The following is a 26,064-nucleotide window of genomic DNA, read 5'->3' as shown; positions in this document are numbered from 1 at the left end:
ACAAATCTTTTAAGTGAACGAGAGTGAACGCATCACTTCCTAAAGTGATTCGTCTTTTTTCAGTTCATATGACTTCAGCCAATAGGTGTCTGTAATGCGCAATGAAGTTGACGCCACCTCACCGTAAAACAAAACGAAGAAGAAAATGACGTAACTTCCCGTTCACCAACGAAAGTATTTGTGAGTAAACGAATCAGTGAGTGAGTGATTTGCATTTCCAGTTCATCGCGAGAACGGATCAGTGAGGGAACGAATCTGGACTTTCCCGTTCGCTAGCTAACGAGTCAATGGGTCAACTGCCTTCCTTCCCGTGCATCAACGGATCAGTCAGTGAACGTGTTGCGTCTCCCTCCTGGCGTGAACTATGTCGATTTACGATATGCCAAGGAAAGAAAGAACCACTCACTGAAACACCACTTCTTTTATGCACGTTTTCTCCAAGCTAACGGCTAACTTTGGTGCATGAAGGGATGCGCCGTTATGCAAAACGCGGAGATTATGCTTCTCTTTGGGTAATCTTGATTTTATAACACTTAAAATACCGTGTATGCATATATACGTCTAAATATTGTTATCCAATATATCTACTGCAATTTCACATTAGATTGCTGGTTTGAAATTTACTTTTATTATTATTATTATTATTATTTTAATAAACATTAAAACCTGTTAAAACTTGTCTGGTGTTTTATTCCTTGTTTTTGTTTTTTTGGGCATGAAAACAAAAATCTGACATTTGGTTAACTGCTTTATATGACAATATGTATGTGTATTTTATGTTGTGTAATATGTATTGGTGTCCCCCAAAATAAAGAGCAAGTAGTCAAATACACATTCTTGACACGTACAAAAAATGCATAAAGTTATTAGGTACACTTGAAAATGGTGGTGTACCTAATCGAGTGTCCAAGTGACGTCACAGATCAAACAGCCAATCAGGAAGTGGGGGTGAGGGCGGGTGTGGCACTTTTCACTTTCTGTTTAGCTTTGACCATGATTTTTTAGTATTTGATTTATAAAAAAAAAAGTGTGTTTGTGTGTGTGTGTGTTGGGCATTCGTTGAACGATTCGTTTGAACGAACCTTTTGAGTGAACTCATTCTAAAGATTCAGTTCCCTTAAAAGAAGTGGAATGCACATCACCAGAGGGGATAACGTGCCGGTGTTACATGTCAAGTTGCTCCCATGTTATCTTGATCCCCGTCTCGAGTTACGGTATTGTAAGGCGAGTTGCACAGTTTTGTGTTTCGCAACTGCAGATTCGTTACAGCGACTTGGAACTTCCCTGATTCCAAAACTGTTCAAATTCTCAATAAAATCGTTGAACAAAACGTCTCGTTTCCATTTCCGACTGGCTGCAAAAAATAGCAAACACTAAAAAAAAAAAAAAAAAAAAAAATAGAAACGTCATCAACGGGATTTGAACCCATGACGCAAAGAAATAAGAACAGTTTACTCGGCAGAGGCTTAACCGCTGAGCTATCGCGACACACAATAATCGCGACAGATAATTTTCAATATAACCAACAACACTAAATTATCCAGCAAGTGTACGCGTTGATCTGACCCGCCCATGTTAACTGGGGGGAATACACCTGAAACACCTGAAAATGGCGGTGTACCTAATAGAGTGTCCGAATGACGTCACAGATCAAACAGCCAATCAGAAAGTGGGGGTGAGGGCGGGTGTGGCACTTTTCACTTTCACTATGGAGTTTTTAGTGCTTATAAAAAGAAAGAACAAGTGGCTCCAGACCATTTTAGCCAATTTGGTTGTCACTTTAAATCTCAAACTATTTATAGTATTCAGGAATAAATAATGACCTCAAATGTAATGTGCATGTTAACAAAAAGGTCAAAACTGCATAAAAGATATACATTTACAACGTCACCCTACAGCGTCATTACCGACATTTAATGCTTTGCGCCTGCAGACATCAAAGATGATAAAGAAACATAACGACGACCATACTATAGCGCACATGCAGACGTGAGGAGCGTAGAATTCAAATACCCTCTCGACTTTATTCCATCAGTATGGTGAAGAATTGAACTGCAAACGCATCCAAAATGAAAAACCATGTCACGAGTGTCGCAGAGTTAATGCTGATGACTTTGAGTTCAACAAGTCTCTTGACATGTTACACCGGGACCCCAAATGCATGCGTGATCCTCTTAGGCATCAAAACACACAGCGAAATGTGCTGCTTTTAGGACAATCACATCCAATTCAGGAGTTGGACAGCTCCATCAATACGATGCATGATAGATGAGGAACGCTAAGTTTATAAAAGAGAGGATTTCCAAAGTTTGTGATCAATTCAAATTTAAGAATATAAAGTGCAATGTGTACCACAAAAGCATGTTTGTTATTGCCAACACAGCGGGTAACATACTGCTGGCATCGGGCGGAAATCTTGTATCTCATGAACCATTACTTTTCAGGAAATCCCAGAAAGAATGGTCAATAAATTGTAAAAATGACACCCACGAGTGTGGGCTGACCAATGGCGTAGATTTTGGATAAAACGTGAAATTCATCAAAGTGACACCAAAAAGTTACCGATCTGAGCTATTCATGATTCCAGCAACACATTTCAGCAAGCTGTGGGTCATTTATTTGAAATCCTACTTGTGTGCTGAATGACGAATGAAAACTAGAGGTTTGCAAATTAATGCTGAAATAGATTTAAGGCGAGCTGTTTGAGCATTTATCCAGTTTGCTTGATATCCAGTTTAGGGGGAGTTTGCATTTTTAAAACTTCCAGACGTACTGGTAAGTGGGACAAATGCATGGACCTTAAATGCATGCACATGCAGCGCTCCACAATATAACCATCCTCAGTGGTGCATGGTGCACTACAGTGACGGACGGCTCCCTCATCCATAAGCAACAGTGATGCACTCAGCAAAGATGACGATTGGTGCTCACCGGGAGAATAGAGCCGAGCCAGCTGCCGGGCTCCGGCGTGCTGCGGTCCCCAGCGGGGCGCTGCGCAGTGTGCCGCCGCCCCGTGCTCGTTGCTGTTCGGATCCTCCTCCGCCATGGACCGGTACCTGATGTCAACCTCGGAGAGCAGCGACGCCGCCATAGTAACAAACGTGGCCGTCTCCCCTCCTGCTGCCGTTTTTCAACTAGCGCACGCCATCAGAAGCGGGTTGCGTGGGATTTTAAACGAGTTTGTGGCGGACGGACGGCAGCGAGGGCTAATTCGATCTACCCGAAAATAAACGCGCAGCACCGCTGTCAAGCTGCAGCGTGGACCGCTGTCACGCGTGACAGCCGCTTACACGTTTGCCCTAAAGCTGTTTACCCCCACGCACCACAGCATGCCTTTAAATGCTCCACTTTTAAAAGCTAAAGTGTCTACTTCCAGTTCAACGGTCACGCTTGCAGGGACCGTCTGCATTTTGCTTTCGTGGTGAAAAATGACACTTAATTGTGGGCACTTCATTAGAAAGACTTGCACAGTGTAGAGCCCAATTTGACCATACACTGCCAAACGGAGCCATTTCATTTTTGTCCACGTCATACATACTAAGTATTCATACTATATCGTAATTTGCATTACTATACGGGCTAGAGAACAACATACAAGGAAAAAGCATTAAAGAAAATCAGGTCTTGTGAATCCCGATGGCAAGATTTGACTAAACTAGAACAAAGATACAGGCCCGGCTAAAAAGTCTACTGACTAACACGATGGGAATAAAGTCACACCACACAGAATGTCTTTATTTGTCATGTATTTATTTGTATTTTCTTTTTTAATTGTTTTTGTCTGTACTATTACCATCTGGTTCATTCACATTTAAAAAGCAGTCATTGACCAGATGCACTGAAATTTGTTTTTATTATTACTCTTTTATTTTTAATTTTTTTTTTACAATAACTATTAGAGGCCCCATGGAGACTGAAAAAAGAAACACCTGCATGGTTTTCTGGATTTTAATTTGTTCTTTTGTCTTTCTTTCATAGTAATTACAAAAGAGAAGAAAATATATATATAACAATAATCATAGAAAGGAGATTTGGGAGGAGAACTTACAACCGGAGGACAGACAATCACAAGTACACGACACAAGTACCTATTTAAGGCGAGAAATCAGACATAAATTCAAAGAAAATCAAAATGTATATGGAGGAAGGAAAAAAATAAGCACAGATGAATTGTAATACTAAATATAGGTAAAGAAAATTATGATTTTCTAGAAACTATGAACATGATCCAAAACAAAAAGGTTTCTTTTTTCCGTATCTCTTAAAAAATAATTACATGTAACAGAGAAAATTTGGCAGGGTCGATTAAAAATACTGCACATACAATACCTTGTTCCACTCCTCTCCTTCATCTTGCTTGCCTTTCTTTATTTAATAGCATATCCCATTAATATTCCGTTCCCCCGCTGCTGCTAATAGCCACACCCAGTGGTGCGATCGTTACACTTTTACATGTGAGTGGCAAATGACACTTTGATTGGCTGTGATGTAGAGATGTAGCTCCCCCGCCGGCTCCGGGTCGGGGGCCCCGACTGAGCCGAGAGATCCTGCCGGGTCTCGGTCTCACTGTGCGTGCTGACTCAGTGTGTGGTTCTGGAGAGGAGGGAAAGAGGGGACAAGTGAGAATACATGATGGGAGAAATAATGGGCTCTGGGCACGGTGTTATTTTCTCGACACCCAATAATGTACGAAGAGGCGTACGCCGCCTCTGACTCTGCAAACCTGCCAAATCTACAGACAAATTACAAATTAGTAGAGGGACGTGTTAATGCAGTCCCTGTGAAAACTCTTTCAACTTATTGAAAAAACAATGTCTTCTCATGTTAGACTTATGTGTGGAAAAAGAATCATGTGAGATCCTGCTGCTTCACACGCACGCACACACACACACATCTGCCCATTGAGTCCCATGTGGCGCCCGCAAATCGGCTGCAATGGGGACCTGAACTGATAATCTGGATTTGTTGGTTTGGAACGCAAAGCCATCACATCTAAAGCAGGGGAAATACTGTGTGTGAGAGTGTATGTGTGTGTTTGTGTGCGCGCGATGGCAAGATGATTGGAAAGATTTCTTTGGGAATTCATATGTGTGTATCAGAGAGAAATTTCTTTTCCGATGCTTTTCTCCCGCTCTCCTCTTTTCCCTTGACTGTACAGCTTGTCCTCATGAAACGGTCCTTATCGCTCTCGCTTTCACACACACACAGATGCTGAAGAACACTATTCCCAGTGAGACTTTCCCAATCAACGCCCACTTGCACCCCAGCTCCCATCAGCACCCCAAAAAAGCAGCTTTCCCCAGATTAATCACCCTGGCTCACAAACGGGACATAGGGGAGGGAGAAAGAGCGAGAGCGAGAAAGAAAGAGAGAGAGAGAGAGAGTACACACAATACAGAGGAAAGGAGGGCCAGAAATGTGAAGGATTATATGTGGTCTTGGGTGGATAATACTTATTTGTCATTCTGTGGCCCTTATCTTGCTGAGCATGTTCCAGAGAGCCCTATGTTAAGCATGACAGAGTGCACGTACGTGCGCGTGAGTGTGTGCATGTGTTTTGAGAGTATCCGTCACCGGGCTTTAGAGTCAAAGCTCGAGCCTGTCCGGGGAAAAATAAAGCATATTAATGCTACACAGAGGCATGCACACGCACACACACAAACACACACACACGAACAATTACCATCTCTCTATCGTATTATCCGTCCATCCATCCGTCTGTCCATCCCCACACAAGTCCAGAATGAACCCAAAAACGTCAGAACTGTGTCAGAGGTCCACATGCTAACCCATCACATTGTAAATGATCCCTCTGTCACTCGCTCCCACTTTCCTGACCATCTGTAGTTCTACCTCCAAGCCAGTAGAGGTCAGGCTAATTCCTCTTTCAGACCGACAGAAGTCCTAGTCGTGCTTGCACTAGCTTAACACCACGTCCTCTCCTACCTTACGTCACACTTGACCTCTTAAAGATTGCAAATGGGAGTGGTCTGAGGCAAGGCAAGGTAAAGGAAGGAGATTGGTGGGGTATGTGTTGGTGTATTGATTTGTAGATGGCGCGAGGGATGGAGCATAAGGGCAAGGGGAGGAGAGATGGAGGGATACTCCCTGGAGGGAGAGCAGGAGGAAGATGATCAAACAGGAAGCCACTGTGACATGGATGATGCCATCATATGACAGCAGGGGCAAACACCAGCTACCATTTCCTCATTTGTATGTGTTGCTGCTGCAAGTTGATCATCCTGCCACTTAAATGTTGTTAGTCACCTGCATGTTGTTAGACATTTAAATGTTGTACAGAGGCTGAGATCAAATTCCTTGTTTGGCATCAACAAACTTGGCCAATAAAGCTGATTCTGATATTGTAACCGGATTAATGGGCGGTTTCCCTTTAAATTGAGGGCTGGTCTTTTGGAGAAAAATAATAAATAGCACCGCATCAGCCCAAAAAGACACCGGCCCGTCTGCCAGATGGTCAGTCCAGCCCTGATGGTAATACTGCATATGAAAGCATGTGTGAATGTAAATATTATGTAAAGATAAGATTCTGATGAAAATGTTTGTATGTACACTGTCCTCAGAAGAGATGTCTTCCAGGCACGACTGGTCCAGTCCATATCGAGGCCTGTCATTGTTTTTCCTAAACTGCTTAGAGTGAGCGTGTGGAAAGCCAGCAGAGCCCCGAGCCCAGGGGAAATATGGCCTTGTCGCATTACCTACGCACACCACTGCCAGACGCACACATGGGAATGCATTCATGGCCTTGCACTTGCAACTAAGAGCACATGCATGCACACATACACACACACACGCACACACATGCGCACACACACACACACACACATTTATGCACATTGTATATGTACAAACACACACAGCAACACACAAGGTCTCCTGTGGAAAGGTAGAAAGGGACGATGTAGGGAGAGAAGAGGAGATGGAGATAAAGAGAAAATGTAATCGGCTTTGTCGTGCACTCTCATTTCTCTTATCTTCTTCATTGCACACTGAATTCCTGTGTGCGCATTCGTGTTGGCTTCTGTTGTCACTTTTGCCAATTGTGTGTGTTCACGCATTGATCATGTCTAAAGTTAGAAAGAGGTCCGCTCACGTCTGGACTTTTTATAACAGGCGAGCGTTGACGACATTGCTTGAGTGTGCGGAGAACAAGCCGAATGATGAGTTTGAGTCACTCAGTGTGTGTGTGTGTGTGTGTGTGTGTGTTGTGTGTGCGTGTGTGTGTGTGTGTGTGAATGCTACCCTCATGTATCATGGAGTGTCTGTCAGTTCATAAATGTGTGTCAAATGAATGTATATATGGGGGTAATTGGAGGCATTCCAAATCTGTGTCTGTGTGTGTATGTGTGTTGCCCTTTTTAACAGTAAATGAAAAATCACCTCAGTGGCCTTGTGGTCTTCCTTGAGTTCAATGTATTTATAGTTGAGTTGACATTCTTCCAACAACGTGCTTCGGGACAAGCAGATGGGCTAGCCTGCTTCCTCTCCTCCCTGGCTTGTCTTTGGCCCCATCCGTCCAGGACAGGATGCTGCCTCGGGAGCAGCTTGAAAATAAACGCACCCGCCTGCACTCACTTACACTTCCGTGGCTGCCTTGGTGACTTGTCCACATGTCTCCCTGTAACTCGTCCATCTCTTCGGCTAAGTGGTAAATGACAAACGCTCTTTTGTCCAAAACATGGGTTTCGCCCTCAGTTGAGTCACGAGCAGTCCTGATTTTCTCCTCCTCTGGCTCAGTCTGCGTGACCTTCTGTTTGGAGTCTTTTTCTCCCATGGGGACTTCCCCTCCCCTCTGCCCCAGACAGTAAGTACTGGTTTGGACCAGTAAACACACCAAAAATACACTCACAGCACGAAAGGGCGCATACCCAAAAACGCAACACGAGAGGCAAAGGCACGCACTGTTCACCCCCCTGCAAACAAACACACTACTCCGCAGCAAAGGTGTGAGCCTTGCTGGAAGCCATTACACAAAGGAGGAAGTGACCTCACTTCCAGCACAGACAGCAAATCACACCGGAACATCACATGACAAATTTGAGTCACACCAAGAGCGTCAACGGATCTTCGGCTCAAGTTCTACCTTCTTGCACACTTACTCACACGGACGTGGATCATAGAGCATGCACTGTGATTTCACAGCCAACAGCAACACCAATCATTGTCACAACCCACACTCAGACCCAAACATAGCAAAGAACACATCAAGCGGACACACACTATTGTGGTTCAGCCGCATACACATCTTTTATTATTCAGTTAGAGGGAGACGGCGAGGCTCTTTTGATTGGACGCACATATTGTTCTCAGATATAATTCAAACACAGATGATAATACATTAAAGATAGGTGGGAACTTAAGATCAGGGGATGCTTTGAGAATAATTGTTTAAATATAAATAAAATAATCCATCCATCCATCCATTTTCTGAACCGCTTAGTCCCCACGGGGGTCGCGGGCGTGCTGGAGCCTATCCCAGCCGTCATCGGGCAGTAGGCGGGGGACACCCTGAACTGGTTGCCAGCCAATCGCAGGGCACACAGAGACAGACAACCAATCGCACGCACACTCACACCTAGGGACAATTTGGAGTCTTCAATCGGCCTACCAAGCATGTTTTTGGAATGTGGGAGGAAACCGGAGTGCCCGGAGAAAACCCACGCAGGCCCGGGGAGAACATGCAAACTCCACACAGGGAGGGCTGGAGGTGGAATCGAACCCGCACCCTCCTAACTGTGAGGCGGACGTGCTACCCAGTGCGCCACCGAGCCGCCTTAAATAAAATAATAATAAATATAAATAAATGTTAAAATGTAATAAATGTTTGTGATTTAGGGCTATACAAATAAACTTGACTTGACTTGACTTGGCATCAAGTATAGCTAGATGAGCAGGAACATAGCAGATATCTGTACAAACAACCTGCGCAATTTAAAAAAAATAAGAATGGCTCAAATGAATGTGTCATCCATTTAGAATACAAAACACGTAGTGCCAAATGAATACATCTCTGAGCATTGTTACGATTCCAAAGGCTAAATATTTCATAGTCTCATTAGATTGTGTCGATGTACCTCCGAGCTTTGGCCTGTGAGTATAAAACCAGTAAATGCTCTTTCATTGCATTTAAAAGCATTACAGTGTGTGCATGTAAAACTATAATATTCAAAAGTGCAGGGGCGCAGCATAGGTGGAGAGAAACAACCCCCGTACAAAACTAACGACCCCCCCATCCATTCACTTATTTATCTGACCAGCGATCTACCCATCTAGCTCTGATGCAATATTAACTAGTGCTAAAGGAGAACAGATCCCAGGGAATCAAAGAGAGCCATGACTGGGGAGTTTTAGTGATGGATGGATGGATGGATGGATGGATGGATGGATGGATGGATGGATGGATGGATGGATGGATGGATGGATGGATGGATGGATGGATGGATGGATGGATGGATGGATCAAGGGAAACTTTCAGGGCATGCGGCTGCACAACAGCACCCCTTAGAGGCCCCGGAAAAACAACATGATCTAGAAGTGAATCAGGGAAAAGGAAAAAAATAATTGACAGACAGAAAGCTAAATGAGATCGAGAAGGACCTCGCTGATCAGGCCAACAGCATTTCTTATTTACACAGCCTCCCTCCGTCCCACACACAAACACCCATGCACAAAGACACGCAGCAAAACATTTCTTATTTACCAGCTTATGTCTGCACTATTTATGTGGCACCAGGGAGTGGCACAGAGGAGAGGAAGAGAGGAGAGGGGCTAAAATATGCATAGGGGCTGCTTCTTCAGGGACGCACGGGGGGAGTCAGAGGCAGGGAGGCGGGAAGACAAAAAAAAAAAAAAAAAAACGTGAGACAGGGAGAAAGACCGGAAGAGTGGAAATGTATGATAAAACATGGACGGCCAGGGCCGGCATAATGACACTACCCGACCGGACTGTGTATGTGGAAGGAGGGGTAGAGTTGCAAGAAGGCAAAAATGAAGGGGCGAGGAAGGAATCAGTCTGAAGGGGGAGGGAATGATGCAGCGATGTGTCCATGCTGCAATGACCCCTGGGTGTGTGCGTGTGCGTATGTGTGTGTGTACGAGATAGAGGACGAGAGTGTGAGCTGAACATCATATAAACCCTCTGAGGGCTTGAAAGAGGCCAAAGCCTTTTGGAGCTAGCCAAGCAGCCGTCTTCATCCATCCGCACCTCATTAAAACACACACACACAAATAACCCTATTTTACTCACACACACATGCACAGACACGATAAATGCTAGCAGTGGCATTAACCTCCTTGGTAGGAGCTCTCCATCTCCGCCAGTCGGCCTTTCGGTCCAGCCCACTTAGAGAGCCCCCTGTGGGACAATGGAGCTGTGGCACGGCAGACTGAGGCTGCAGGTTATCACAAATGCACACAACCGCACACGCACACACACACAAGCGCGCACACACACACACACACACACACACTCGTGGAATGGCCACTAAACCGTTAATAAGGTGGATAAAGCCTCAAGTGCTGCAGCCAAAGGGGAAGAAATACAGTGAGTTGAGTGTCCCTCAAAAAAAAGGAAAGAATCTTTCATGACCTTACACAACCTTTTTGACTTCCATATAAACTGCCATGGAAGATAAGACTGACTAGTTTTTTGTGTAGAGCTGATTATTGATTGATTTGCTCATTCCAACTATGGTATAGAAACGTGAGGTTTCGGAGACTCTCCAACACTAAAAATGATATTTGAAAAATAGCAATGGGTGAATGATTTATGGTACCTTAAATTCAAGAGGTGGGCCAACTTTGATGATCAGTGCCACATTTTTTTATGTTCTTTTTTAAATAGACACATGCCAGGTTTTTCAAATGAGGACGTTAAAAAAATTTATATAATTTTTTCAGAATTTTTAAATAATTTAAATATTAATTTTTGTGTATGTGTTTTGTATTTGTGGAATTAATACTAAACTATATGTGACATTTTTTTCTCCTTATGATTTTAGAATAAATAGAATGGTTATTGAAATACATTTTCATAGGTGAGGAGTCACCCGGGACATGTGCATAAGTGAGAGGAATGTCAGCATGTGGACCGTGAGTTGTGTCTGTTTGGACATTAACCGTCAGGGTCCAATAGGTACCCTGCTGTCAAATTGACTGGCCGGCCATATGCCCACCAACATCAGTCCTACATCACTGCCACAACACGTGTGTCCGTCTTTTGGCTGCAAAGTAGGTCAGTAGATTATTTATGTAAATGTCGATCAGCTACCATTTCCATATGACATTGTCAAGTTTTCATTTGTTGCTAATGGACCAAAGATCCCAGAGTTGTTAATGCTCCTGAGATGGCATGAACTTAAGAGATGACTGCTGTTCTTCAAGGGGGCTTTCAAATATCAATTAGGAAAAGTGCACAATGCTAGATGCTAATGATCCCTTCATGTTAAATAGTAACTGAGGTTTGTTAGTCATACAGTCATTTGACAATCCATTGGCAGTTATGATTGTGTCACAGAATACATAAAAAAAAAGTATTTGCAGTGGGACCTTTAAATTTTGTTTGGTTGATTCTGCATCAATTATTAACACTGTCGTCTGTGCGCTGCAAAAAATGCTCATATTTACAATATCACAGTTTGCAAATAAAGCGGTGGCATAAATTGTGTATAAAAAAAACTTTTTATATAGTTTGCAGTGCTTTAGTTATCGCGTAAGTTGAAAAAGGTCAACACTTTGGGCTCACTGGTCTGGCGCGAGATGACATCGGTAGATAATGACGCGATGAAATGCAAGATTGGCGATTAACCTCATAACTGACCAGTCCACAGCTGGTCTATAACCTCCACTCGGGTGACTGATCCCATCGACCCATTGGAACACATGCATGCGCACGCGCACGGGAAGAAGCCAACCTACCTGCAGTTCAGTCTGAAAGAAGAACTTCTGAGGACACTGCGAACAGTCGTATATTTTGTCCTCTTGACCGTGGACTGCAAAGATGTGCTGCTGCAGCTTGTTGGCCTGTACAAACACTGGCGGGAGAAAAAAAACGCAGAAGTCTCAAACTTTATGTAAAAAAAAAAAAAAAAAATTCAAATGGCTTCAACTTTGCAAAAGTGCTCCATTGGAGTGTAACTGTTCAAGACAGCATCTGATTTATTTACTGATAGACTTTACGGTAAAAGGTTCGTGATTATTGTGCGCGTAACAGATCATAAACAGTGACGTAGCTGTAGAAATAATCACAGGTTGAAAGAAAATGCCAAAAAATGGGAGAGCAGCACATTGGATGAAGCAGGGGAAATAAGCAGAGAAAACAAGAAGAGCTATCCTCAGCAGACCTTGTGGTATTTATCAATAAATTATCCCTCCTTTTTTAACTTTTGCTCCACTGTTGTTTCATAGAGGTTTTTTTTCCTTTCTTTTGCTTCTCTTTTGTTTCAGTAAACTTCTGATTTTCACTGAGTGTGTATGTGTTGAATTATTAAGACTCCCCATAGGAGCGCTGGGCATTTTACTAATTCATAGGCCACCGAGGAATAGAGTTAAAGTTTAAAGCACTGCTGTGCACCTGGGGAACGGGCACACAACACAAAACTCGACTCAACAACTGGAGAAGACCATCAGAGAGATGAAGTGACATGGGGAGCGTAAGTGCGTGTACAGAGAAGGGCGAAGAAAATGCAGATGGAGAGTCAGAACAAGGGAGGGTCAAAAGCAAATGTAGAAAACAGAGAGATTCGAAAATCAGAACATTGTGCATGATGTTAAAAAAAAAAAAAAAACATTGAACAGCAAAAATCTACCAAAATCATCTACCATATTTGATGTGACACCATTTTGGTATCATATTCAAGGGTTCAAGGAACGTAAACAAACAACCTAAAAAAACTAAAACAACGAACCAAAAATGTACTTCTTGAACGCCTAATCAAGCACTTCCATGTTCCCTACAGAATGTCCTTGAAGGTGAACGTGCACTGTTTTTCTCTCACCTGTGAAGCAGACGGGACACTTGAAGGTACCTCCCATGCCTTCGAAACTGTGTTCTATCAGGTGGCAGAGCAGCTTGGCAGGTGAATCAAACATCTGGTTACACAGCTTGCACTCGTGATTGATGCCCTCCTCTGCAAATAGGACACGAATACTTATGCACGTTAAGGCTGGATCGAGCAATATGAAAAAAAAAAGACATATTTTACATTTAATAATACAGTGTTCACGCCAGATGTTTGAAACAGATACAACAGACAGCAACACCGTGAGGTAGTAACACAAGTACGAAGACATAGTCGCTCACTGCTTGAAAACTTTACAGGTGGGTTAAAAGTTGATCGAGAATGACCAGAGCAGTCATTTCAAATCTGAGTCCCTACAGATGTTCCATCAAGCTGATTACAGAGTGGATGCTAAACCAAACAAGTCCTAAGTTTGTCCTTAGCAGCATTTTTTACTCTGGGGTACATTTGTTTTGGGATACATCAGTCACATCCATCTTCTTGTCATCCCTGCCGCACGTTGGGCTTTTATTTCCCATCCCCTGTCGCACGCTTAACAGCCGACTGTCCCAATGCAACGCATGCCCCAACTGGTAATTGCCTGTCCTCCCCACTGGGGCCATGAGTGATCTATCGCTATCCTGTAGCCACCCTTCCGTCTCTCGGTCCTCGTTACCCGACGGCCCCCACTGTCCGGTGTATCCCCCACTTAGCTCGTCGCTCACTTTATTTATCGTCATTCTGGTCCCTCGGTTGCTGATTAATTTGGACGGCCCAAAGCCCATTTACTCGTCCCATTAAATTTTGGGACAAAACCACCACAATTTAATGATATAAACGTGTAACATTCAAGTTTTTATTTGAATTTTTATGAGTGCACATCTGCATGATTCGGTGCGTCGCGATTTTTCATAACGTGCTGTATGTTATCGCAACTCACAATTGCGCCGCATGCCTCGATATAAATGTATTTAAAAAAAGAGCCAGGCTGTTTCTTTTTACAAGGCCATGTGGCCATCTGCTGCCTGCATCTGCAGTTTTTTTTTTGGTTTCCTGCTTGAAGAACTCTACTTGGAACACCATAGAAAAAGTTAACGGCTTGTGTCTCAGTGTCATCGTTCCCCAATGCTCTCAGCACTTCTAAGTGATTAATATTACATTTTTCGGACTATAAGGCGTACTTAAAATGACACAAAAAAAATTCGTATGCCATAAAATCAAGCGCGCCTTATGTATGACTGTGGAACTGAAGCTGAAAAAAAAATGTACGGTACTGGTTTGGTTAATTAAATGTTCTTTGATGGAAATTTCTCATTTCCAAATTTACAGGGCTGTTCATTGAGACTGCACCTTATAATCCGTTGCACCTTAAAGTCTGATAAATACGGTAATAAAAATGTAAAATATAAAATCAAGACACTACTTGTAAAATATTATTGAATACATGTACTCCTGTGGTAAGTGACACAAAAAAAAGCATTTATCAGTCAGCAAAACAAGCTGCAGTCGATTGTGAGGCTAATAACATCTTCAGTCAGACATCCATGACACCCATAATGACAAGTACACATACACGCACACGCACACACACATTGCCAGCTTTCCTTGCCTCAAAGGCCGACAAGGGTGCCCTAATCCTGCTTCAATAGTTGCCTGCATGTGTGTGTGTGTGTGTGTGTGTGTGTGTCTGGTGCCACAGAGGCTTACGATGGTATGCTCCACGATTGGCGCCCCCCAAACATCACCCATACACGGCAAACCTCAAAGACCGCCAGGTTATGTGGGGCGCCAGAGTGTCCGAGGCCCGGCGAGACTGATACGAGTTCATTATCATTGACGAGGACATTGACGCGGCGAGGGGGGAGTCACATGGTGGGCGGCAAACAAAAGAAAGACGGCGTTGTAGTTTAATCAATTGTTTCACACTATGATTATGATAGTGTTTAAACATTTGGATTTTCCGATATTTAATTGGGCTGTCCGGAACAAGGGCCTCCAACTACTATGCGATTGTGTGTGCGTCATGAAAGAGTTGTCTTTTGTGACAAACACATTGTTTTGATCAGCATGTGTGGGGACGGCACGCTCGATATGCCACTTCCCCTGTGCACGAACGTTTGTGTGTGTGACCCATAGTGAGATAGCAAAGTCGCAGAGCATCCCGCCGTTACACTTTGTCTCACGGCGTGCATTTGACGCACACAAGCATGGGAGACACATGCTGGGGCGGAGAACGTAGGGGAAAGAAAGAGGGATGAAAGAGAAAAAAAAAGGCAACCCGGGTGAAGGTTAATACTGGGATTCTGTGACAATGTATTTTAGGGAGATCTAAAATAAGACATTTCTGTCTTTTCCACATATATAAGAAAAAAATATTCACTAACGTTTGTTCCAGGCGTGCTAACAATTCTCATAATATTACTTTCTGGGCTTGATTGGTTGCCATGACAACGCCAATGACAAGCAGGGCACGAGGAAGACATTTTGAATTCATTTTCTCATTGGGGGTTACACTATTGAGCCGAACATTTTTTTTATTCATTATCTGGAAAGAATATATATATATATATATATATATATATATATATATTTTAGGAAGTTCAGGTTAAAGTTCAAGATAATGAAAACTGGTGTTTGGTGTTATCAAGAAAACAAACAAAAAAATTGCCAAGCTTTAGTAAGTCTCCTTCCTAAAACAGATTTCTTTGTATTACCAAGATTGAGCTGTAAGAGGCAGCATGGTGCCACAGGGCATCAAGACCGTGGGAAGATACAAAGAGGTATAGTAATTGTAGTAGAAGAGGAAAAGAGGAAGCTAGCAAAACTATTCTTGCTTGCGGTCACTTATTTGGTGAAAACATCTTACATGTACTTGTCACTTTCACAGCGGCGAATAGCAACACATATCATATTGAATATGTTTATCATTTACAGTTGTCACAGCCATTTTTTGAGTGAGAAAGGGGGCGGAGGGGACATTCTTAACAAAATCCCACAACTCAGGATAATTGATCAGGATAGTTTTTCATTTTAATATTGCCGTTGCTAATTTCGATTGTCAGGGCAAATGCTCAAATTTGGCCTGATTGTTGGTATCCGCGTGAGCTTGAGTCTCTCTCATCTTACCCTCCACTCTCTCTGCTAATTGACCAGAGGAGAGGGACCAGGTGGCATCACGCACGCACACGCGCACACACACACACACACACGCACACGCACACACGCGCACACACACACACACACGCACACACACACGCACACACGCACACACACACACACACACACACACACACACACACACACACAGAGTGAAACATGCAGCAGAGCATAAATGAGCTTGGCGGTCCCTGAGGTGGCTGCCTACCCCCTATTACATACAACACTCATGCATGCACACACGCAAGCACATACACACAGACACAAACGTCCTATCTTACTATAGACTGTGAAGCTCCTCAGGGTATTCAGGCACCCACTAACCCTAAAACCGTACGCCCCTTTTTCCTCTATTACTACCTCAGCAATGGCTGCAGGGGGTCCCTGGGGTACCAACCCTCCATTACTGCCCCTCCTTGCACTTGTCGAGCCCCTCCTTTCCAAAACTATTTGAAACAGTGTGTGTGTGGTGAAGAGATGTAGGCATGCGTGAGTGTGTGTTTGGTCTCTCGCGGCGCAGAGGCCGTCAAGGATGCCAGGCGATAGATGGTGAGGACAGCAAGGGGGACGGCAGCCAAAAGCGAGGCGCAGAGGGGAAAAGACGGATGCAGACGGGATGGAGGGAGAGAGACGGAGGGATGGAAGACATGGAGGGTAGAGGGGGGTACCTGAGATGGTGGGAGATAAAGTGCAGCCAGGAGGAGAGCAGTGGATGGAAGGTGGAGGAATAGCGAACTCTCCAGGGGCTTTGCTCAAGGTGTGTTTCCATAGCAACCAAGTGGAGGGGGTTGGGGAGGTTCAGGGGGTGAGATTGACCCATTGGTAGTGTGGGGGCTGGACAATACATACACACAAAACCTGCTGCATTGCTGGAGGGGTCCCAAGTGTACCCCCACCTTACTCACCCTCTCCGTCTCTCCAGCTCCCACACACACAAACGTAGACAAAGAATGCTGCAGTGTGGAGGTCCCTCGGGTATCCTCCACCCACACACACTTTCTCCCTTTCTCATTTTCTATCCCTCCTCTAATTCTATCACTCGCTCCGTGAGGTAAATGTCAATATTTTCATCATCTGAATATTCCTTATCTCTCTGTGTGGATTTTCCTTACTTTAGACTGAATGACAATGAGTGATTGTCCAACCTTTGAAAGCAGGGTTTGACATTGCGATAGGTTCATTTTATAGCCCATTGCAAAGCCAGCTCCCCGAAATAAAATTGCAAGCACGGTTCCAACACTGAGATTTGTGTTTGTACTTTAAAGGAGAGCGTGATTATAGTCTGCTAACTTCATGGTGTGTTTGTTTTTGGAATCCCTCTTGGGCTCCAGGCCCACGCTGCAGCCGTAGAAAGACAGCATGGAAACCAAGACGACAAACAACTCAACAATGCATTTGCTGTTGATGTACACGGCAAGTGGAGCTCGCATGATACGGTTATTAAGATGCCTCCAGTTAAAATGATTCTAGAAATGGCCAGATTGTTCAGTTGCGAGCAGTGGGGATTTGTGTTCGGCATGCAAAAAGGTCTTTCGGAGCCGGCAGCTATCGGGCTTTTAGTTAAAGTAGAAGTCTTGTGGATCCGTACAATTGTAGCCTATTTTAAGCTACACAACACTACAGTAATGACATTTAGCTGTACATAAAATATCAATACAGTGGCACCTTGGGATACCAGTGACACAACTAAAGACTTTTTTGAGACAGAAGCCATCCTTTTGGCATTTTTTTTGCTCTTTATTTTCCCAACAAATAACATCAGTCTCACGGCTATTGAACACAAACAGTGGCGCAACACATGTAGAGTGATAATACTCACGAGCATTATGACAGGAGGAGTTATGATTGACTCCATATGTCATATGCCGTGAAGGTCAAGACTGGGATTGCGCCATCTTTTGCCTTTATTGGCAGCTCCAATGAGTGACTTGAAGGTTTCTTGTACAATTTGATAGAACATAATCAACTAGGTTCATGGTGTAAGAATAGGTCTAAAATTAATCATAAAAAAATAATAAAAATGAGTCACACACCAAAACATAAACATACTATTGGCAAGCCAGACTGGCATATGGCGATGGCCGGTTAGCAAGCACAAATTGGCATGCGGTGCACAAGTGCATGTGTGTCTTGGAAGGAGAGTCGGTATGCGTGTGTGTGTGTGTTAAGGATGGGTTTTCCCTCTCAGATTACATAACAGTAGATGTGTGCTGTAAAATCCAGCAGCCTCAAAAACAGAACACACACACACATGTATACACATGCACGCACACGCAGGTCTGTGTACAAACCCACAAATCACAAAAATACAGAATTTTGAACATACAGTAGTAGTGATACAAGTGTCAGCACTTTTTTTTTTAGATTCATGCTGTGGTTCGAACAATTTTCCTGACAACGAACTCAACTCAATTAACTTCACTATAGGAATTAGTTTGGCAGTTCGGGAACAATTCACCAAAAAAGTTGTTTATGGCCATGCCCAGTTGAAGTTCACTGTCAAACTAAATATAAAACAAAGGGAATTTCACATTCGGACATTTAAAATTCAACGCATATGTTCTGTATATTTTTAGAACGGAAACTATCAATGAGTGCTATATCTATTTTTTATAAACATGTTGCAAAATGTTTTTGTTTGAGTGGGGGGCGGCGTTAAGGAAAGCTAATTAAACTTGTACTTTAATAATATCGAGTTAGAAAATAAAATTAATAATATCAATACGGATGAATATGACCACAAAATTAAACTAATATAAACATTGTTTGATTGTCATTTTCTGAACCTGCGTTGTAGTCAACGCACTGAAATTAATAATGGCATGACAACACCACCGCAGGATAATTTCACTTCACAATACGGAGGGCACTTGACCGCAATAACAAGCAGGTAATATGAATGTCTTGTATCATGCTATCATAATGAGACTTTAATTAAAATTCAACAAGGAGAGCAGCGCACATCATTGCTCCAGCCTTGGAATCATTGCTCAGGATTTTCACGGGAAAATAGGGAATTACCGCTTCCTCCAACAAACACACGCAAACTCTAACACACCGGCGCGCACACACACACACACACTTTAGCTTGTTAGGAGGGATGAGGGTAATGAATGCAGAGTATATTTCTGTTTAGAATCTTAATTGAAAGCTTGAAAGTAGCCTGGAGGGAGTAAGCTTAATCAGTGCGAATAAACCATAAACACACATCCACGCACACGCAAAGAAGGAGTCTGCAACTATGGTAGCATTTACAATGTAATAAGCCCTCTTTCTTCTAATAGATTTTAACACCACCTCTTTTGTACAAACACTTGACCTTCCCATCACACATGTTGCATTTGTTCATTTGTTTGTCAATGTTGAGGAAAAGAGTAGACTTGCATATCATCCATTCATTTTCTATTACTGCTACTTGTGGGGAGCATGCAAAATGGATGATTTTTTTTTTATTTGAGAAAAAAAACAAAAAAACAAATGTTGGCATTCAACAAAAATATTCTGTCGGTTCAGAAGGAATTTTTCTTTTACCGAATACTGATCAAGTGGGAAATTTCCCAAGGGTTAATTACAGAGAAATATTTCAACACTGACTATATCTTAAAAGGTTATGAAAGATTAGAACAGGCACACAAAGCCCACCCATCAAGGTTAGCGTTCATGTCCGTATCCAGGGCTAATTACCATGGCAACCATAATCAAGGTTCTGATCTATGCAGTTGTCAAGGTGGTAGAGAAAGGGTCAAATCTGAATGTCTTGTCTGTCAATCAGTGTTTTGAAAAATCGTGCAATTCCATGGTCATATAATATGGATGCAAAGCGTGTAGCGGGATGAAAATGATTGACGGAAGGCTAACCAGGGAGATGTGACGGAGTGACTTGTGATTCACTTCTCATTCCTTTGGATGAAGTATATGAGAGAGTTGAGCGGCGGTGTTTACCTGCATTTATATAATCCCCCAGCCAATGTGTGCTCGTGTGTGTGTGTTTGTTAATATCATATTTATTTTTGCCTGTGTGTGGCTCTTTAATCTGCATTCTCAGGGGCAGTCGAAGGGAGCTAGCCGGCTTATCCGTGCCGCATCTTTGAAATGCCACAAAAACACCTATCAAGATAGACAACCATCGATGACGTGTGAGCGACTTACTCACTGTGTTAAGTAGCTCTTTTTTTTTTTATCAATCCCTATTTATTCCATTTGTACATTCCAACAATAATGCGCTCGCTGACCTCGTACGCTTGCATGATCTAAAAGCATGAGTACTAAAAGAGGAGGAAGGAGGAGAGAATCCAAGCCAATAAGAGTGCACAGCAGGATGCTAATAATGCAGCTCCAGCTGTTCCAGTTAACCTGCAAGCTGCCCATCTGGACCCAGAGAGAGGAAGAAAGGTGTAGAGTGTGAGACAGACAGCAGATAACAGATAGGCCGCAAGTGTTTTGCTCCAATTTGACAGCTAATTTAGTCTCAATTAAAAGGATACCAATGGAACTAATGGTGCATCCAACCTCCACAGATGAGACTTTGGACTGCAAACAAAAACGCTAAATTATTCTTTGGAACAGGTTGGAGGGAAGAGAAAGGAAAATAAAAAAATCGACAAAGTCGTATAAATCAACCATGAAAATCGATCGACACAATAATAATAATAATAATCCATCTGATTATCCGATGAAATAATTGAGGGTAATTGATTTCCAAAAACATTTGATAATGTCAGCCCGACTTTTAAATAAGCTGTGGCAAGGTTAATCTCTAATCACTCAATAGGTGCAATTATATCCTCTGCTATCACACAGGTCACATGAACATGCGTGTGGCCCAGGAAAACACACACACTAGGAGTGACCTTGCTTCCAGCCTGTCCGCTATGTCCTCGCCCTACACATCCCCCACCAAGCCCTACTGCCTGCATCCATGAACCCCTCGCAAGCAATGCCAGGCCAGGGCATGCCAAGATGCACCTCGCTGAGGTCCTTCAAAAACAAAACAAGCAGCCAGACTTTTACAACAAGGTTTTGACAACGCTTTTATCTGCCACTCAGACTAGGAAAGACACTGTGAAGGAGAGCAACAGAATATGATTTATATTGATTCAAAACTTTTGGAAAAAAAATGACACAAGATACAGAGCAATCCAACTTTGTCCCCCTCCTAAAGCACAAAAGCATTGCCCACACATACACACCCACACACAGCAGAGCATGCTAATGAAGACAGTAAATCATGACGAGGTCACGTGTGGAATAGCTTGCCAGATACCTGCAACATGGCCAGAGACCTCCCATAGCACATCACACATATGTGCTTGTGTGCGTGTATTGTATGTGATGCCTGCTGGCTACAAACATGACTCGTGTGTGTGCCACAACAAGGTAAAAAAAAAAAAAAAAAAAAAACACGATAAACTATTCATTAACATTGAGACTACCACTGAATGTGTTTTCATTGCCCTTACGAAAAGTTGTGTGGGTCACCCAACATCAGGTGTGGAGAGGCTGCAAGAAAATAAATACATGAATAAATAAACGGGGGGGGGGGGAAGTAAAGTGGATGCTTGAGGCAATGTTAATCCACGAAACAAAGTCGTATATTCTCTGAAAAGTCCAAATCAGTTTAAAAGTAATCAACTTCAAGGACTTTGGGAATGACAATTGAAGGTTGTTACCTTAAATCTTCAAATTCATGTTAACTTAAATGCATAACGATGCATGCAACACGAGGCAAAAATTGTACTATGTCTACAGAAATACGAATGAAAAAATTCGTCTCGAATCAGCTCGGTTATTGTCCAAATATGTGTACACATTTCCACACTTGATCACACTCGAGTTATTTCCCAATCACAAAGGAATAATTCTGCTACTATCTCCAAAAGTGTAAACCTGGCCAAACTATTTAAATTGCCAAAAATATGCGCTTTAAATAAATAAAATTAAAAAAATGCTTTTTTCTTTTGCTCTCACCCACCAGCACACAAAAACACACACTTTCCCTTTGTCTGCTTCAAATACAAACAAATAAATAAATCAACACACGGCTATTAATTATTCTGAGGCAGGAATCAAATATACATGTGCCTAGAGATTTCTGTGTGTGCGTGCGAATGCAACTTGTGAAGAGAATCCCCAAAGATGGATGGAAAGGCAGCCCTGCAGAGCAACTGACACACAAGAGCAGAGCGATGAAGAACAGTCAGGTAAACAGTCACATTTGAGAACAGAAAATGACAAAATGGTCTTGCTTTTTTGCTCTATTAAAGCATTAAGGCTTGATTTAATCACAAAAAGAATAAAAAGGTAAGCCTATACAATACTTCACATGAGGTGTATCAAGTCTGTCTTTATGAGGAACAATAACAATAGTGCCACTAGATATCTAAAATGTAATCTTTTATAATGCTTATGCTCTTCTCTAAGCTCATCAGTACAGCACTGAGTTCGAGTATCTGAGTACTGTTATATTGCCTGCCGACGTGTTTCGTTTCTTTTCCATCCAGTGCTTGAGAGGTTACAGCACGACAACATGGATGCTAACGCGTATTAGCATTAAGGTAGCGTGCATTTCATCAGGCAGTTGTCTGGTTATTTTAAATGCAAAAGGTGTAATTCATTTTTTTTTACATTTGTTTTGACAGCAAGCTGCATTAAACATTTTGAAACATATTTTCTTGATAAAATGTTGACAATATGAAGATTTTTGATACAGCTCGTGTTGTCTGTCGTGACAATGTGCATGTCTAAGTCATTAATAGGCAAATGTTATTATGTTACCTTTAGTTTCTCTGAAATTTTTCAGCTCTAAGTAAATACTTTTTTTCCCTCAACGTGTACACACGTTCATGCAATAAAATGTTAAGCAACCCACAAAACACACAAGAACAAAAAATGGTATTTTATGTTACACGACACCAGCTCCATAACACCCGGCGCACACTTGTACGCATCAAACGGCAAAAATATATCTTATGCTAAAAAAGCATAAAATAGCTGATAACGGATTAATCATTTAAGTTGACACACACACACACACACACACGCACACACGCACACACACACGCACACGCACACGCACACACACACACACACACACAAATGCGTATGCATAGACAAGTGCTCAGTCAAACAGTTATCCAGCCTACTTAAGAGAGTTCACGTGTAGAGCAAAGCCACTACTGGGAATCACAGTTTAGCCCCTTTCTCTCTCATCGCCTCGGTCTCTGTGACTCACAAACACCCAGTGATGCAAGAACACACAAATGGATTTATATTCACAAAGTCTCACACATATCCTACACGGCGAGTGTCTCTTTGTCAAGGCTTCAGGTTTTATCATTAATTATATTTGACGCCTCTCAGCGTGCCTGCGCGAACGTGTGTGTCTACAACATGTCCCGAGGGGCTGAGTAGGGAAAGTGAGGTTCAAAGACCCCCTGACAGAATGCTAAATCAATATTAATACATGCTCGCACACGAGTGCGGTTATGCATACACACACCTCCAACAAAGAGAAGTCAGTGCGGTGGTTAGAGGGCATTGTTTCATTGTCTCCGCTGTCTTCCTCCGCAGCCACTCTTTGTCTTCCTGCTATAAAAAAAAATTGTGTGTACATGGATTATGTGCTAAACTGTTAATGTGTGATCCCAGTAATGAGGTTGTCATATGTTCAAACACATTGTGTCCTCTACTGACAAGCTGCCACTGGATCACAATATTTAGCTTATAACAAAACGGATTGTTTGGGTTGCGCAGTTTTTAACACTCCAAATCAAAGCACATCCAGATTGTGATTCCGTGTAATTGGTTCACCTATTCCTGACACCATCTTATTAAGGACAAGTTAGGTTACTCGGAGTTAATCGTCTCAGTATGCACGGAAAAATAAAAGGTGCATTGATTCAGACACTTTGCTTTCACCTTTTTTCTCCGACGACATGTGACAAATGTTGATGGCACACAAACATCAATAACACACCTGTGAGCTGTCTCATGTGCTGCAGTTTCAATCGCAAACACATCCTTAAAAGAAACACGGGGAGCCACGAGCCGCACGGTGCAGTTATGCAAACGAGTCACGCTAGCTAGCGGCTAGCCGTGGTGCGAACCTGCAGAGATCGAGCGCCACTCTGTGACAATTTTCAAAAACACACATTTACGAACTTGAGTATCTGTCAGTTTGTTTGCCAATTTGGGATTTTTGTCAGACTCTCCCCAAATATTGAAAACCAGCCTCTGCCCAGGAGTTAGAGAACAACAAATAATCAGGTCAACATCTGTGCGCCTTATGGAAACAATAAAACCACATTGGTGTTTACAATAATAAAATACTGTACATCAACACTTGTTTGCATTAACTGGAGCGTATGCATACGCAAATGAAACTAATGGGCTTATTTGTAAGGACGTAACAGCTGGAGTTGGAGAACCACTGTCTAGCCAGCCAGCCATACACATGTAGCTTTTACTAATTGCCACTCCAGCCAACCATGCTCGACCAAACATTGTCTCATGGCTCACTTCATAGCAGAGACACTGCATGTGTGTGTGTGTGTGTGTGTATAATGAGTTCATTGTTCTACTCCCTTTGTCATTTATCACTCTCAACCTTCAATCCACATCAAAATAACATCTGTCAAATTTTGTCCAAATACACCAGACAGACACAGATGTTGTCTGGACAAACACAGCACAAACTCGCATGCACACACACTTCTGGAACACAAAAAACAATTATTTCATAAATGGGTGTGTTGAATCACACAACAACTCATCTGGGTATAAGGTGCTCTGTGTATTCCAGATGTGCGTTTTGAACCACAACAGCCCACCTGGACACCCTCCCACTCCCTAAATCCCTATTAAGCATTCAAAACAGCCTCACATATACAACGATGCTTATTTCTGCACTATAGGACTCATATTCGGAAAGCAGAAGCTTAAATATCAGATTTCAATTACTCACAGTCAAGCATCCTCGCAGTGAGGAGGAAATGACGTCATAATTGTTTCCCGTCAGCTCTCTCTTGCTACTGCGGTCTCACAAAGAGCGCGCTACCTGCGAAGCCCCGGGAAATGGAGGCAGAGGACCCTCCTAATGACTTAATTGAGCTCATTAACTGTGATAAGACATCCAATCAGTACTCCGCCTTCCTGAAAGGCTCTTGTTAGGCGCTAATTAAAGAACCAATCACAGCAGGCAGGGAGGATGCACAGTAACTGCAAGCAAGATGAAACATTCAACAGAATTTCATCAAGCTGTCAAGAAAAAACATATTAAAAAAAACACACACCCTAACTAGGTGAGTGTGTTTTATTGTTAATTGTTTCATATCTAGACAGTATGTGGACACTGTAAGTAACATGTATACTGTTAACACTGACATCTTTTATAGGCTATGGTACGCCACAACCACTACATATTTCTAAAAGCTACAACAACTGGTTCTCAACTCCACATCATCATCACCTTTTGTAACTCTCTCTCGTTCTCTTCTTTCTTCCAAGGATGGTGTTCATGCAGCGTGGATTTCTCTCTCTCTTCCTCTCCTCCCGACCCCCCCTCAATCTGGGCTCCATACTGCGCTGGTTTAATTGCAACAGCACCCTCGTGTGCCAGCCGGGCACGGAGTGTGTGTATGTGAGTGTTTGATGAAGAGACAGACGGGGGGGATGGAAGTAGAGACCTCCTAAGAGTGTTCAAGGATAAGCAGCAGGATGCAGGCCACCTTTCTATCTCATCTCCCACCCTGTTTTCCATCTCCACCTTCCCTTTCAGTATTAACTTCTTTGCCATTTCTTTCCCAATTCCTCCCTTCGGCTATTTTTCTAAAGTACACAATAGGGGGAAATGCTTCTCTTTTTGATTAATATTCCATATCTTCTCACTCCTTCT

General features: G+C 42.7%; 2 protein-coding genes across 3 annotated transcripts in view; both read right to left on the bottom strand.

Annotated features, from left to right (window-relative positions):
• Window positions 1-3,091, bottom strand: part of si:ch211-212o1.2 (uncharacterized protein LOC492735 homolog) — a 13,830-nt gene extending 10,739 nt beyond the window's left edge. Inside the window, exon 1 of the mRNA XM_068651096.1 lies at window positions 2,932-3,091. Coding sequence (XP_068507197.1) covers window positions 2,932-3,091 — 160 coding nt within the window. The remainder of the gene's footprint in view (window positions 1-2,931) is intronic.
• Window positions 3,092-3,934: 843 nt separating this feature from the next.
• znf423 (zinc finger protein 423) overlaps window positions 3,935-26,064 on the bottom strand; it is a 106,917-nt gene continuing 84,787 nt past the window's right edge. For both annotated transcript variants that reach the window (XM_049723931.2, XM_049723934.2), the window contains 3 exons: window positions 13,014-13,145; window positions 11,935-12,050; window positions 3,935-4,593 (listed from right to left, as the gene is read on the bottom strand). In XM_049723931.2, coding sequence (XP_049579888.1) covers window positions 4,564-4,593; window positions 11,935-12,050; window positions 13,014-13,145 — 278 coding nt within the window. In that variant the 3' untranslated portion in view covers window positions 3,935-4,563. The remainder of the gene's footprint in view (window positions 4,594-11,934; window positions 12,051-13,013; window positions 13,146-26,064) is intronic.

The sequence above is a fragment of the Syngnathus scovelli genome, chromosome 6 (genome assembly GCF_024217435.2).
Source record: "Syngnathus scovelli strain Florida chromosome 6, RoL_Ssco_1.2, whole genome shotgun sequence".
Classification (NCBI taxonomy): Eukaryota; Metazoa; Chordata; class Actinopteri; order Syngnathiformes; family Syngnathidae; genus Syngnathus; species Syngnathus scovelli.
The sequence above is the reverse complement of the archived record's forward strand: the minus strand, read 5'-3'. Positions and strand labels throughout refer to the sequence as shown.